The sequence below is a fragment of the Rhineura floridana genome, chromosome 11, assembly GCF_030035675.1.
Source record: "Rhineura floridana isolate rRhiFlo1 chromosome 11, rRhiFlo1.hap2, whole genome shotgun sequence".
Classification (NCBI taxonomy): domain Eukaryota; kingdom Metazoa; phylum Chordata; class Lepidosauria; order Squamata; family Rhineuridae; genus Rhineura; species Rhineura floridana.
This window is the reverse complement of record NC_084490.1, coordinates 19,798,554-19,814,157: the sequence shown is the minus strand read 5'-3', so window position 1 is coordinate 19,814,157 and position 15,604 is coordinate 19,798,554. Positions and strand designations below refer to the sequence as shown.

Sequence of the window (15,604 nt, the reverse complement as noted above, 5' to 3'; positions counted from 1 at the left end):
AGTGCCCCCTGCTGAAGCCTTCCAACTTTTCAGGCTGTTGTTTTTACTCTTTCCCACCTATTCAGTGTTGGCTTAGTATCACAGCATCCAATTTTCACTGCCACTAGAACCTGCCTTTGCACTGCCTGCCTTCTCACATTATGGGATGCAACCCTCCCGCTCGACTGCACACAGCAAGTTTCTGGCTGAGCTGTGGCAGCCGGCAGGCTTCGGGACATGCTTGTTAGCAATTTATGATCCTGCTGAGGATAGATGGCAGCCTGCAGGGCTGGGATTCATAAGAAGCAGGGATGGCTGTGATCTCCGAGACACACGTGGAGGTGGGCGGGGGAAAGAGCACTGTATGAAAGACCAAAGCAGTCGAGAGTTCTGTAGTGTGAATCTCTGGCCATGGTGAAGCAAGGTGTGCAAAACACAGGAGCTGCCGGGATTGGGAACTGGTTTCCCAGGGAGAATTTCAAAGTTTCATCTATACCCGTCAACCCTTAGATAGTAGGGTAACACAAATGTTAAGAACTCTTAGCAGGGTTGCAAGTAGTTATTTACTAGGTTGTTATGCAAGTTAGAATCCCCTCCATGTTACCAAACAACTGAACTTTTTTAAATGAGAAGAAAATGGTTGGTATTTCTTATTCCTAACAGAACTAATCCTAGCTATGAGTCTGGACAGGCAGACTGCAGCAGAGGGAGAGAAGGGGAGCAGGGCCACTTTATCAAAACTGCTGAGCTCTACTAGGATTTCCCTCTCCCTCAGCTATCAACCTGCAACAGCCATTCCATCAGGTTTCAGCAGAAGGAGAGATGGGTTTGGCTCCTCTTCTTCTTAAACCATTTCCATTCCAGCTGGTTATTATAACTTAACTTTGTAGTTTAAAACTAACATTTGAGTTTGCATTTTTCTTCCTACTTCTCAATTCCTTTTCCTTTTGGACTGTGTCTTTAAGTCTGAGTTCATGGGTTCTCTTATTACTGATCTTTGTAAGTCACTCTGGGAACCTTTTTCGCTAAAGGGTTGGGTAAAAATCCTTTAAATAAATACTGTTGAGAGCAAGGAATGTTTGTGGACTTTTTGGCAAAACTAGATGCTGTTGTTTTAAAGAATGGAATACATCACTTCTGAATATTGGGTTTTCCCATGAATCATTTAAATGTTTGTAATAAAATGTACATTTGTGTCTCAGTTGACACAACCCTCTGAGACCAAAATGGAGGACTCAGTAAGAATGAAAACTGGGGAACTGCAAACATGAACCAATTTTCATGTATGAGATGTTGGAAGTATACAATAATAGCATAATATCCATGTAATGGAATTGTTGTTTGCCCCTTGCTTTTCTTTTTCACCTAACTGAATATATGCACTCAGGCAACGGACATAGGAAGTGCACAGTAGAGTTGCCACCTTTCTTTGTCTTGACAGGGACATCTCATGTACAACACCCAGAAATTCTATAGGGGCATTGCCATGTAAGAGCTGCCCCTGTTGATTTTTTTCTTGTCATACAGCCTTTAAAGGCATAGGCCCTGTGTCCACACAAAAAGTGGCAGAGGGCCTGTTATTGCCCTTTCCCACCATTTTTACACCACTCAAGATCAAGAGGATTTTACTCTTCAGCCAGGCTTTTGTTTGTTTGTTGCTGTACACCTTAGGATCCAGATGAATAAACCCCCTCTGCGCTTGGCCAAACTTACCCCAAACCATTTGACTCTGGCACTGCTGTCTCAACCAGGGTCTGACTCTGTATCCAGCCACCACATTTTTTTTTATTTTAAGAGTTGGCAACATGATCCCTTGCTCAAATCTTCCTCTCCCTGGTAGTGGGTTATATTTTCTCACCCATATTCGTCTTGGGGAATTCTCTTTTATTAAAAGAGTATTACAGTAATATCTCCGTTAACGAAGTAGATGTGTTCCTGGACATTACTTCTTTAACAGAAACTTTGCTACCACAGGTAGGAATAATATGGAAGGAATAGGGATAGGTTCCTACATCACAAAAAAAAAGAAGAGCAGTTCAACATATTTCAGCAAACTTTTATTCAAAACTAACAATACATATGTCTGAAATGAAACAACCAGGTCAGGTAAATCTAGCATACAGACTACTTGAAGACTTCTTCCAAAATGCACCCATGGATGCCTGCCTTGCCTTTTTTCATGTGGCATCTTGCTATAGCATTCTCAAGCTCTGAGTGCAGTTCTTCTCTCTGTACACTCGAGCAGGCAGGCAAGGGGCAGCTGCCACCACCATCCTGAGCTTGGTCTCTCTCACTCTGCGGACCCTTCCTTAGACTCATGCAGATACATCTGCAGTAAACAGTGCTTCCAGAGTACCCAAAGCACTGTTTACTGCAGAGGTGCCTGTGCCACCTGGCAAGGAGCACAATTCTAGCCACATGTGAGAGGGCTGCCTGCAGCAGCCGCAATCCAGTAGACAAGGAGCCACATTCTGACTATGTCAGAGTGTGCCCCCTGGCCCCAATAAAGACTTTGTTAAAAGAAGGTTCTTTTCTGGAGGATTTGTTTACTGAGACATTACTATACATATAACATATTTCCATATCTCCTGAATTCCATTAGTTTGGTCATCATCTAGGAATACAGAACTAGTACCACTTTGTCATCAATAACCTCTAAAGCAGGGGAACCTGGCCCTCCAGACATTGCTGAACTACAATTCAGCCCCAGCAACCATGGCCAATGGCTAGGGATGATGGGAGTTGTAGTTCAGTAACATCTGGAGAGCCAAAGGTTTCCTGCACCTGCTCTAAAGTTCACTATTCACACATAGGCACAATCACTTGTTGCCTGTAACTCACCATGGAAGTATACCAGCTCCTTCGCTGGTAGGCAAAGTCACCTCAATCCGTATGCCTTGCTGGAATCCAGTGGGTGGTCCTTTGAATTAGAAAAGGGGAGAAAGACTAATGAGGATCTAACAGAGTACTCCTATATATCAACTAAAAATTAAGCCACATTCATTGGGGATTACGCCCAAGCATGTGGGTGAAGGATTGCCGCCTAAATTAGGCCACTGTAGGATAGATGCCACTCTTAGCAGTTGGTGACTTTATTAGGTTTTGTTTTTTGTGGAGAAAACAGGAGATGATATAATTAATGTGATCTTCATACTTCCTGTCAAGAGCAGCTGGGATTAACTCCTAAAAAAATTAATCCTGGGGTTTACACCTGCTGAAAAATCACCTCCATTGGCATTAGGGTTGCCAGGTTCAGGACCTGAGACTGATCCTGTATCTTTAGAAAAGAAAGTCAGCCAAGAGCTCCCAATTCCACCTTGTGGTTTTTCCCATTACAGAGTTGCAAGAACACCTGCACTTGGCTACAGGATCAGTCTCAGGCCCTGAACCTGGCAACCCTAATTGGCATGGAACTCTTGCTCTCAATTTCAAATGTCCAAGAGCTGGTTGTGGTTATTTGGGGATACTCTGCACATGTTCAGAGACACAAATATTTAGTGTTATGCATATCCCAGGGTTGAGGCTTAGTACTAAAAATAAGCTAATGATCTAGTTGTTCATATGGTTTGCTGCTTTTGTTTTTTATGTAAACAAACCAAATTTTTGTAACTAAAACCATTAAATCACTTTCACTGATATGTGGGCTTTGCTATTTTAAATAAAACTGCCACCAAAAAACTGGCCCTTAAGTCTGATTGATGACTATGTTTGGGTTCTTTCAATATTTTATAATCTCAGTCAAAATTGTGCACTGCAATTAACTAATTGAAAGTAGGGAGCGAACAACTATAAGAGGATGTTGTAGGAAAATAGTGATTTATGGGTGCTAGGAATTCAAATAATTTAGGGGATAATTCAAATAATTTAGTGGCGCAGAGTGGTAAGCGGCGGTAACGCAGCCGAAGCTCTGCTCACGGCCGGAGTTCGATTCCAACGGAAGGAGGAAGTCGAATCTCCAGTAAAAGGGGTCAAGGTCCACTCAGCCTTCCATCCATCCGTGGTCGGTAAAATAAGTACCCGGCATATGCTGCAGCGTAAAGAAAGGCCGGAGACAGAACTGGCAATCCCACCCCACATATACGGTCTGCCTAATAAACGTCACAAGACGTCACCCTAAGAGTCGGAAACGACTCGCACTATAAGTGTGGGGACACCTTTACCTTTACCTTTAGGGGAGAAGAATTACTGTGGCTAGGGTTATGGGGAGGAAACGCAGATGCTGTGAGTCTTGCAGGAGCTCTTTAAAAATAAAATTTAAACAAATCAATATGGCTGCGGGGAATGGTCGGTTGCCATGGTGAAAGAACCATTTGCCCTTTTCTGAAATGGCGCTTCAGGATACCGCTCTAAATGGAGGAAGTGAGTGTCCTGCCCTGTTCCAAGATGTCCACCGCTAAACTTGCCCACACTTCAAATGGCCGTATCGAGAAATGAACAGATCCATCCGTTAAGTACGGCCTTTTTGGGAACTACATGGCCGGCGGCTGCCCTTTTCTAAGATGGTAGCAGCACGGAACTAGTCTCTCAAAATGGCGGCAGACATTATTTGCCCATACTCAAAATGGAGCTCACCTTTTACCCTTTTTAATGACGGCGAAAGCCTTGTAAATCGTTAAGAGGGGCCACCGCCGTTGCCATCTCCTCACAATTAAGCCCTCCAGTGCCGACTTTAAAAATGACCACTTATCTCAGACTACATGTATTTAAAAGGGCAGTTTCCTTTAATAATTATGGAGGCTGGAGTGTTAACGCTTAATGCGGCTTCTAAACTTTCTTACCTAAACTATTGTAATTTAATTTCAAAATGCGGAAGGAAGACTTTAACCGTTGAGTTGGTGGGCGCAGAAGTCAGGTTTTTTGAAACCCAACAGGTAGAAGAAGAATGAATGACGTTTTCCGATGTTTTCCTCCTTTTTTCCTTTCTCTAAAACAGCAACCCCCTTTTGAGAACTATAGACTTTAAAGAGATAGACTGATCATTCCAATATTCAAAGACAGACTTCGGCGTAATTTATCCTTGGCTACTGGCTGAGAAGTGGCAGCCGCCCATTAGAAACAATGGAGAAATTAAAGAGTTTAAAGTAACTGTGGCTGGGGTAGAAGAGGGTGCCGAGCCACAAAAGGCAACAGCTGAAACAGGTGTTTATACTCTTTCTAACTTATTTCTTATTTTGGTGGGGGCTTTTTTTAAAGCCTTAAAACATTTACAAATTGTGCTGTTAATGCAAATCAAATACAGACCATATTCATTATCTATACATTACAGGCAGGGGATGGTGTGTGTGGTGGGCTTGCAACAGCCTGGCAATGTAGTCCAGCGTTATTACCCCAACACTGCAGGGGGAAGGGATTGTGATAAGATTGTAATGTAGTCCATCAATAATACTGCAGACCGGATGTAAGACTGAGATTGAAAGAGAGAACAGTTTACAACCACCCTGTAATGCAGCAGCGGTCTTATTCCTAACAGGTGGGACTGGGTTACTGAAGCTGAGTAATTTACAGCAACCCTGCAATGTAGTCCACTGTAGTCTAGTGACTACATAATGTCAGAAAAACATTTAACGTTGTACTGCAGACAACCTTATGCACAACAGGAAGCTTTGTTCAACTATATGATCAATAATTTTTAAAGCACCATTTAATGAATCACTTCCCATGAACATCCCAAAGTAATTAACAATAAAAATATCATAAAATATCAACATTACAAGATGTGAAATTGTTTTTATATATGTTTTTAAAGATACAATGGAAGTTATAGTTCACCCCTTACACCTCCTCATCGTCTGTTACAAAGTTACATTGAGTTAAATTGGTCTCTGAAATGCCCTCCCCAGCTCAAAAATCTGAACTTAACTCAATGAAGTTAATTCCATCAATGAGCGCTTCCAAACAGTAAAGTGAAGACAGGAAAACAAGCTGCTTGTGTTAGTCTAAATTTGTATATCTGTGTTGACTACAAAGTGTAAGGAAGAACATAAACGCAACCGGAAGTTAGGGATCCTGAATCCATAGTGGGGCGTGGCTAGGTGGAGCAGGCGCCCGCCCTCAAGATGGAGGACGCCAGCGCATGGGATGAGGGTAGTAGCGGTTCTAGTACTAGCAATGATGAGGATGAGGATATGGATATGGAGGAGAAGGGGCAAGAAGAAGAGAAGGAGCAAGGGAAGGGTCGAGGAGGAGGAGCTTATGTGCCAGGGCAGGGTCCCCCTCCTGCACCTGGAGAAGAGCTGGTGATGGACGAGGGTGCCTATCGGCTCTATCACCGTGCACGCACAGGTGAGAAAGATTTTTGTGCGGGGAGGAGGGTCTATCTTTTCAGATTGCAGAGGAAGGGGATACCTGCTGAGAGGAATGCGCAAGGTGTGCAAGAGGGGTGATTCAAAGATTACAGATGGAGGAATGGAGGTGGGCAATTGTTAGGGTATGAATGCATTACTTTAGTTGATTCTTTAATGTCGTCACGCGGGGTTGTGTTAGATGTATTGGCGATCCAAAAGTACGTTGAAGGTGTGGTGTGGCTTGGCACAACTGCCCCTAGAGGTTAAGAGCGTCCCTTAGGGAACTGAAGTGACAAGGGGTATGAACAAATCTGTGACCCTGTAATCCTCAATAGCTATAATTGTACAGTGGCAATCACAGTGGCTGAACAGTAAGATGCAAAACCACATTTTTCTGCATGTTTAAAGTTTGTTTAATTGTGAATCCAGAACCAGGAGCTGAGGGCTGTCACTGGATCTATAATTGTACAGTTATGGTGTTTATATAACATAGTTCTTTATGCAGTTCATGAAAATAATATGATAAAATAACTATTAAAATACTACAAAAAACTGCAGCATAAAAATTGCCAGCAGAGAGAGATCAAATCCACGGTACACCAAATCCACAGTAAATTGTTTACAGCCTATCATGTACTCTGTGTGTATGTGTGTGTGTGTGTGTGTGTGTAAATCAGGAATGAGGAGCTTGTGCCCCTCCAGATGTTACTGAGCTACTACTCCCATTGTCCCTGACAACTGGCTGTGCTGACTAGGGTTGATGGGACATGGAATCCCACAACATCTGAAAGGCCACAGGTTCCCCCTGCCTGATATAAATGCTAAGATATAAACATGTGTTTGTATATGGCTAGGAAAAAGAAGATTATTGTTATATGCTGCCCTGGGCTCTTTTGGGAGGAATAGTGGGACAATCATATATATGGTGAAGAAAATTCAAGCTAGTGTTAGTGATGAAATCTAGATAGGGAGCCAAGAAGGGGAAACTGCCACAGAAATGAATGCTGACATCCCTTCGTCTCTTACTGTCCCCACACAGGTGCTCCTTGCCTGAGCTTTGATATTTTGCGAGATGCCCTTGGAGAGAATCGAACTAGCTACCCGCTGAGCCTTCTCCTTTGTGCTGGAACTCAGGCTGAAAGTGCCCAGGCCAATAGGTGAGTGTTTGTGATGGGCTTAACTTTCAGCAACCCAGCTACACAGTTCCACGTTGAAGCCTGGATAAGAGGATGTATGTCAGGAAGGGGGAGCCTGTGGCCCTCCAGATGTTGTTGGATTCCAGATCCCACCAGCCCCAGCCAACATAACCAATGGTTGGGAATGATGGTAATTGTAGTCAAAACAACAAATTGGGGGGGGATGCATAATGTATGCCTTTTGAATATTTACCACTTTCTCTCTCCCTGCTCCTCCCCCCCGGATAATAGGTTAATGGTGATGAAGATGCACAACCTTTTTGGGACCAAACAAGCTAGGAAGGATGCTTTGGGGTCAGAATCTAGTAGCGACAGTGAAGATGATGAAGATGAAGAGAAGAAGCCCCAGCTGGAACTGGCCATGGTCCCCCATTATGGGGGTATTAACAGAGTGCGGGTATGGCCATTATTTCCTGAGGGCTCTCCAGGCTTTTCTCACTCTGGCAAAATCCTTCATCTTAATGATCCCCCCCTCATTTTTTTGGTAGGTGACAGACCTGGGTGAATCACAGATCGCAGCTGTTTGGTCTGAGAAGGGGCGGGTGGACATATATGACCTACAACGCCCCCTAGTGGCTCTGTCTGACTCCCAAGCTATGGCAGCCTTCCTGCGAGAAGAGCAGGCCAAGATCAAACCCATCTTCTCATTCACTGGGCATATGACAGAAGGGTTTGCTATGGATTGGTCTCCTAAGAAACCAGGTAATCAGCTGGGAGTGGCATTGGCAGAGCTGGGAAAGCAGGTCCAGGATCAGCAGGACTGCCATTCAGAATACCTTGTGTCTCATCTATTCCAGGCACTCTTCTGACTGGTGATTGCAACAAAAACATCCACTTGTGGACACCCAAGGAGGATGGCTCATGGTTTGTAGACCAGCGGCCTTTTACAGCTCACACTGCATCAGTGGAAGACCTGCAGTGGTCCCCAAACGAAGCTACGGTGAGGAGGAGGAGGTGGTTTGATAGGTGCAGTTTGCTTTCCAGTGAAAATTTTGGTGCTTGGGGAAAATGGTAATGTGCTTCCTAATTAGTTAGGGCTCAAAAGATTTTTAATAAGTTAAATTGTCTAAGGCTGCTTTTTTAAAAAAAAAATACCATTGTCTTTTATTCTTCCTGCACATGCAAGCTTAGTTTAATGAATTCTGAAATCACAGACTGGTCTTAATTGAAATTTGTATTGGCTTTTTAAAAAATCAGTTGTATACAGTGGGGGGGGGGCAGATCCTGATGTCCCCCAACCATTGTGGGCCACTCTCATAGGTGTGCGAGGGCACCCAGTTATCTGTCATCAAGTGTCACCATGATGCCTGGGGCAGTTTTCCTTCACAGACTAGTTTGAATTCAAAATTGTCTGTAAAGCAAAAATGTTCCTTTGCCCACACAGTTTGACTTCAAATTGTGCAGGCAAAGGAAGCAGGGTTTGCAGCCACCATATCTTAGCTGATTAGTGGCAGCTGCAAGCCCCACTTTCAGCAGGGATCGGGCCCACATGGGAGCTCCAGAGTGGAACCAATCCCAGTGAAGTTTGCATTTGGCATCAAACTTAAAAGGTGCTGAACGCAAGCCCCACTTGTCAAGGAACAATCAGGTGTACACTTCAAGGCTCCCAATTGCTCCTTTTGCAGCAGTATCCTAACTTTTGCTCCGCTAGACGTCATATGATATCAGGCGTTGAGCAGGCGGACATGGCTTGGGGAAAACTGCCTCGGGATAAATTGACCCCTGCCAGGCCTTATTAGGCCTGTAGGTATATCACTTGCATAGCTGCTGTTACTTCTTCTGTCGTTACTTCACCAGTTTAGCTCCTCTAATTTAGTTTCCTTTGAAAATTGCACAAGACTCAAAGACTGTTGGAACAGATTTAGTCAGAATGGGTCCCAAGATGCACGAGAGAGAGAGAGAGAGAGAGAGAGAGATCTGCTTTGCATGCAGGTGCCGAAGTATTACTGCCTGATACCGTGGAGAGCTGCTACCATTCAGAGTAGGCAGTACTGAGCGAGATGGGGCCTTGGTTTGTCTCTGTATAAGGCACCTTTCTATGTTCCTGTGACTCCTGAAAATAGCATATTGGGCTTTGCTTGTGGCAAACGAACATACTGTGAATCATATGGGCTTTATAAAACAAATATATGGAAGAAGTCTTTAGGAAGTTTTCCCCTTTTTTTAGGTAGAGTCTTAAGGCTGCAATCTTACACACTTACTTGGGAGCAAGTCCTGTTGAACCCAGTGGGATTTACTCCTGAATAAAATGGCTAGGCTTGCACTGCGCATGTTGCATCCTTAGTTTATTTACTCCCCATTTCTCTTTCTCAAACCAAGTTCCTAGTACTCATTGTGAAGATATGATCAGTGTGGTAAAAAAAACTTTTCCCCCTGGGAAATATTTATGTGTTGTGCTATTGCCAACCCAGCCTAATTCTGTGCAGAGTTAGTTGCATCTAAGCGTATTGTATTCAGTGGGAATATTGAGGAAATAACTGTACAGAATTAGGCTGAATGCTTTTTTTCAGTTGTTCCACTGGGGTTGTATGTCAGTGCCTTTCCATTGTAGACAAAATCTCAAATTCTGCAAAGATTTGAAATGAAATGTACCAAGTAAACATATTTATACAAAGGGAGTAAATCTACATAGGTCTTGCTTTGCATACCTTATCCCAAGCACAGATTGTTGGGTGCCTTTTCTAAAAAATACACACAGGTTTCTAATATCTAGTTAATTGGTCTGAGAACATCAGAGCATGAGTTCTGATGCCAAACCTTGATGTTAGTTCACAGGGGAAAGGTTGGTTTAGAGGGGTTCATTAGGATGTACTGGAATTCGTGGGGAACAAGGGCTGATGCACGGCCAGATGGGCTCACTGCCATGTTTTGCATAACAACCCTTAACCCTGGTTCTTGGATCAGGTTTTTGCTTCCTGCTCAGCAGATGCCTCCATCCGCATCTGGGATACACGGGCACCACCAGGGAAAGCCTGCATGCTGAGCACCAGCCAGGCACATGATGCAGATGTCAATGTCATCAGCTGGAATCGAAATGAACCCTTCATTGTCAGCGGTGGCGATGATGGGACCCTAAGGATCTGGGACCTGAGACAATTCCAGGTGAGAAAATATTAAATATTAGACAGGTGCCATCTATTATCTTTCAGCACCTATTGAAGACCTTCCTCTTTCAACAAGCCTTTTAAGTCGAGACCTTATCCCAGTCTGCATCTGTGCTGGAATTGCTTTTTAATATGTTTTTAACCTTTTTTTAAAAAAAGAAAAAGTTGTCTTGAAAGCTTTTTAAAAAAATGTTTTTAAAGATGTTTTGTTTTAATGTATTTTAAAGTCTATTTTTATGATGTTTTAGTGTTTTTAGTGCTTTTGTTTGCTGCCCTGGGCTCCTGCTGGGAGGAAGGGCGGGATATAAATCATATAAATAAAAATGGGTTCCTATGGCCAGATGGGTATATATATTGCAGATCTTGGGCAGTTTAAATGTTTAAGCTTTTAATTTTTAATCTCTAATTTTTAGGATTTTGATTATGTCTATATGGAATGTACTTGTGTTTGGTTGTAAATTGCCCAGAGTGGCAGATTAACCTCTGCCAGATGGGCGTCTAACAAATCTCATAAATAAATATATACACACACTATTCTTTCTCTTCCACTCTGGGTTCTTCACCAGTAATGGCCTTTGAACTCATTTTCTTGGTCTTCCCTTTCTCTGTAGAAAGGCACAGCCATTGCCACCTTCAAGCAGCACACGGCACCCATCACTTCTGTTGAATGGCACCCTACAGACAGTGGCGTATTTGCAGCCTCTGGGGCCGATGACCAGGTGACGCAGTGGGACTTGGCTGTGGAGCGAGATGAGGAAGCTGAGGCCGAGGACCCGGCTCTGGCCTCCATCCCACCCCAGCTGCTGTTTGTTCACCAGGGAGAAAATGACATTAAGGAACTGCATTGGCATCCACAGTGCCCTGGCACCCTCATCACCACAGCCCTATCCGGTTTCAACATATTTCGGACTATCAGCGTCTGAGGGAGAGGCTTTCAAAATGGCCGCCTGATGTTTGCAGGCATGCTGTTGAGGTCCTTGACTGCAATATTCATTCAGTGCTTCATTCAAAATGGCTGCGATCTCTCCTCTCTGTGGACTAAAGCCCTTTAAAATGGTTTCTTTGTTGGTTTAACATCTCAGATCTGCTTTTGGTATAGGTCTTCATAGCTGCCCTCAATTAGGCTTTGCAGTCTTTTGATGAGGTTATCACCTTTTCCTGTCTTCCTATTAATGAGTGATAATGATTAGAATAGCCTCCTGCTTTATCTACTGTGTTCATTGCCTAGGGTTCAGTGCCTTCTTCCCTGTGAATAAATCACATGACTCAGGCCTCAATTTAGATGCGTTACTCTTCTGCTAAGGAGAGTTCAAAATTAGACTGTTGCTTCTGGGTGAGGAACTGTCCTGTCTATATGATTTGTAAAAGTTTGTGTCTGCTTTACTCAGGTGGGGGAAACTTTTGGCCCTCCACATGTTGCTGAACTATAACTCCCATCAACCCTAGCCACTGGCCATGCTTGATGGGAGTTGTAGTTCAGCAACATCTGGATGGCCAAAGGTTCCTTATACCTGGCTTAACTGCATCAAAACTGTTGCCTATCTCTGTTGCTGCAGGGGGATCTAATCATTTTGGAGGAGGAAATGTTTGTGAAGAGTAATGTATTTTAAATAAATATAAATTATTTTGGAAGGAAGGTTAAAACCCTGTCTTTAATCTTCGCGAGCCTGGACTTCTGTTGTGCCTATGTGCAACATACTGAGCCCAGTGCAGCGCACCGCACCATCGATGGACGATGAACTCACTAAGTCTGGTGGGTTTGCTGCTTGCTAAGAAGGCATGTGTCACCCTAAGATGGTTTCTTAAACTTCAGAGTTCATTGCTAACAACATTATAAGCTTATCAACCAACTGAAAATCTTAGGAATGTAAATGAAATGTCAAGAAATATCAATATATAATCATTTATTCAGCAATCACCATTACTAGGAATCATAAAAAATATATAAAAAAAGAATGCTGTCATTGTGGAATCATCTTATTAAATACAGGGGTTTCTTGCTGGCAAAGGAGGTGCATTCTGTTTGTGCCTGTGCCCTCAATTTCTGACACTTATAGTTCCTAATTAGTTTCCTGTGCACTATATCTCAAGTTTCTTTTCCAGCCTAAGGCCTTTTTGACCCCTAGGTTTTTATTCAGCCCCTGCCCAGTCCCAGAGCCCCTATCTGGCCTTTGGGACTCTTCTCAGGCCCCACACCCTCTCCCAGATCTCACCAGCCCTATCCCACACCCTCCTTGACGGCTTAAGCCTATCTTGAACTGTGATGTTGCCTCTTTGCTCGCTTGCATAGAAAGATGCGTTCATGGGGTGTGTGCACAGAGAACTCTGCCTGCACAAACGGTGAATGTCACTGCAGCTCCACTGCCCACTTTTCCCTCTGGCCCTACCCACCACTGACATGCGGCCCCTACAAGGCTGCCTATGAGAAAATACGGCTCTTGAGCTGATAAAAGGCTCCCCTGATCTACAGCGTGAACCTTTGGCTCTTATTGTTTCTGAACAGGTACAAATCCATGGTTCAGAGCAGCCTTGAACAGTAATGTTATACTACTGCAGAAATGCTGCCAAGGATAATCCAAGTTTTTCTCCTTTCATATCTATTTATGTACACAGAGCTGCCCTCTGCTGTGCATATTAGAGTGCTCTTGTAAGACTTCACATGAACAATCCTGTATACAACTGCAATGTTGAGGTTAGCTATCAGTGACGTAGAGAGCAGTTGAAGGAGACAACAGCACTAGCTCAAGCACAGCTCCTCGCAGCTGCTGGAATGGCAAGCCTACATTCCCCCCTGGGCAGTCTGTTCTCACTGCATCCCACTCCACTGCAAGGATGTATAGACTGCTGTCCCATCCTGGTCCACTGAACAGAGAAGAACAGTTTTCTTGACGTTGGTCCCAAGGCGCCCCGCACTTACAAGGTCGCCCAGAGAGAGGGGCACATCTTTAGAGACACACAGGGCAATGTAATGGGCGTGGAACCGCATCGGGTCACCTGTAAAAGGGGAAGAGAGGGGGAGTTAGCACAGGAAAATGGCTCTTGCTCCCCTTGAATATTGCTTTTTATTTCAGAACAAAGCTCTCTTGAATTTTATCATAGCAGAAGTCCTCTCATGAAGGAGGATACAAGGGTAGCGACAGCCTCCCAACCTGCCTAGCAAGAACCCTGACAGTGGCAGCTCTCTGAATAGTGGCTTAATTGCTTGGGACTTTGTAACAGAGTTTGTGGCATGCAAACTGATTGCCAGGATTCCCTGGAGGAGCCAGTTAACTAGGCATGTTTTAATAACCTGTTCGCTGCTGTATGGGGCCCCATAGGCAAGCATGCACAAATTGGGGGGGGGGAGACAGGGAGTAACGTGTTTTAACCTTGTGTTTTTGGGAGAAACCCTTCTGAGTGCCCTCACTTGTGGAGCCAAAACAGTACCACCCATACATAAGTAGGAGGTTTCAAAACCTGGGTTGGAAGGGGAACAGCGTTGGCAAGAACCCTGAACAGAGACAATCCACACAGCAACATTTTGTTGTAGTAGATAAGTGGGACCTTCTTCTTTGTTCATGTAGATGTTCTTTCTAGACCATCCTTCATCCCAAGGAGATTTCAAGGTGATGCACAACATTTTGTGCTGTATACAATTAAATATAACACCATTAGGGGAGGTCTGTTTCTCTTCCCTTTTCAGCAGGCCTGTATTTGTTGTAGAAGGGAAGGCTGCCACTTATTAAAAAAGCAGAACTCTGAATTCTTGTGGGCAAAGGTAGAGAGGTAGTGCATTTATATTTTTAGGATAGGGATGGGAAACCTGTGGCCTGCAGATGTTGGACTACAGCCCCATAATTCCTAGCAATTGTCTACATAGGCTATTGGGAGTCTCAACATCTACAGAGCCACAGGTTTCCTTTCCTTACTTGACCCATTGCCCCAACTACTCTCTTTATATTCCCCTAGCCCTTTCAATAGGGGGCAGATTAACCTTCAGGTGAATATTCAGTTCCCTCCTGGGCTAAGAGACAAAAATGAGAGATAAAATTGTCCAACTGTTTTTGTAATTTGTCTTTCCTATTTAGGGGAGCTTGCATATTATATTTGCTTGAAGTTCACTGGGGCAGACTCTGAAAACGCCAACATTCACTCCCCACCCCATAACTTGCTTTCCAGAGATCCCACAAGCCAGCCATTACCTGGATAAACAAGGAAGTCACCCCCAAATTTGCTCCCACTGGTGACATAGTAGCCCCGTTCCCAGAGATTCCGGAAAATGCTGTAACGTATCTCATGGTCTGATTGTCCAGCATAAGGCCAGTCTTGGGATTGCACTTGCCAATCCACTTCCTCTTCTGCCCCTGGGTGGATCCGTTCTGTTGGGAGCTGGACCATCATAGATTGTCGGGGAAGCACAAAACTGGATTCCAAATCTACAGGCTTCAAGGAAGGATCTGGAAATGAAATACAAGCTGGCTTGTCACCTGGGTACCTTAAGGACAATTTTCTTCCATGCATTTCCTTCTGTGTGCTCCAGTCATGGTCAGAGATCCTAATCTACCTACCATCAGCACCACTACTTGAGCTATAGCAGATGGGTAGCAGAGCAGGGCCTTCTTGGCTGTAGTGCCAACATTATGGAAGATCCTCTCCAAGCGAAGCCCACCTAACCCCTTCCTTTAAGTTCCTTTCATCATTTAGCTAAGGTGTGGTTTTTATGGAGATGCATTTCAGAAAAGGTGGCCGTTGGTCACATTGTGTTCTGCTCCTGCTCCAAAGAGATTGGGGGGGGGACCCTTCTTAAGAAAAGCCCTGCTGGGATCAGGCTAAGGCCCATCTAAGTCCAGCATCCTGTTCTCACAGTGGCCAAACAGATGCCTATAGGAAACTCGCAAGCAGGACTCGCATGCAACAGCTCTCTGATTACTATCAGTTGTGGCACTGTTGATTTTATTGTCTTTCATTGTTTCAGTTATTACTACTTGCTGTAAGCCAGAGGCGGGGACCCTGTAGCCCTTCAGATGTCACAGGGCTGCAACTCCCTTCATCCCTGACCATT

General features: G+C 44.2%; 2 protein-coding genes and 1 long non-coding RNA gene across 6 annotated transcripts in view; 1 reads left to right on the top strand and 2 right to left on the bottom strand.

Annotated features, from left to right (window-relative positions):
- LOC133366221 (uncharacterized) overlaps window positions 1–4,269 on the bottom strand; it is a 78,433-nt gene extending 74,164 nt beyond the window's left edge. For both annotated transcript variants that reach the window (XR_009758369.1, XR_009758370.1), the window contains exons 1-2: window positions 4,146–4,269; window positions 2,821–2,899 (exon numbers count right to left, since the gene is read on the bottom strand). This is a non-coding gene — a long non-coding RNA (uncharacterized LOC133366221). The remainder of the gene's footprint in view (window positions 1–2,820; window positions 2,900–4,145) is intronic.
- Window positions 4,270–5,926: 1,657 nt separating this feature from the next.
- GRWD1 (glutamate rich WD repeat containing 1) lies at window positions 5,927–12,195 on the top strand. Its single transcript, XM_061588096.1, has 7 exons — window positions 5,927–6,261; window positions 7,303–7,420; window positions 7,691–7,856; window positions 7,948–8,161; window positions 8,257–8,399; window positions 10,364–10,561; window positions 11,175–12,195. Exons 1-7 carry the CDS (start codon window positions 6,036–6,038, stop codon window positions 11,484–11,486), a joined length of 1,377 nt encoding a protein of 458 aa, XP_061444080.1. The 5' UTR covers window positions 5,927–6,035; the 3' UTR covers window positions 11,487–12,195.
- Window positions 12,196–12,450: 255 nt separating this feature from the next.
- The window catches only part of TSEN34 (tRNA splicing endonuclease subunit 34), an 11,548-nt gene continuing 8,394 nt past the window's right edge, over window positions 12,451–15,604 (bottom strand). For 2 of the 3 annotated variants that reach the window (XM_061588099.1, XM_061588098.1), the window contains exons 4-5: window positions 14,745–14,999; window positions 12,451–13,557 (exon numbers count right to left, since the gene is read on the bottom strand). In XM_061588099.1, the coding sequence (XP_061444083.1) occupies window positions 13,370–13,557; window positions 14,745–14,999 (443 nt within the window). In that variant the 3' untranslated portion in view covers window positions 12,451–13,369. The remainder of the gene's footprint in view (window positions 13,558–14,744; window positions 15,000–15,604) is intronic. The other variant, XM_061588097.1, reaches the window with a different exon arrangement.

What these genes read in the sequence shown, in the direction of transcription:
- GRWD1 (XM_061588096.1), top strand. Translation starts at nt 6,036, where the DNA reads ATGGAGGACGCCAGCGCATGGGATGAGGGTAGTAGCGGTTCTAGTACT. An exon ending in GAAAGTGCCCAGGCCAATAG is followed by an intron (nt 7,421 to 7,690) that starts GTGAGTGTTTGT and finishes CCCGGATAATAG; the next exon opens with GTTAATGGTGATGAAGATGC. An exon ending in TTGGTCTCCTAAGAAACCAG is followed by an intron (nt 8,162 to 8,256) that starts GTAATCAGCTGG and finishes CATCTATTCCAG; the next exon opens with GCACTCTTCTGACTGGTGAT.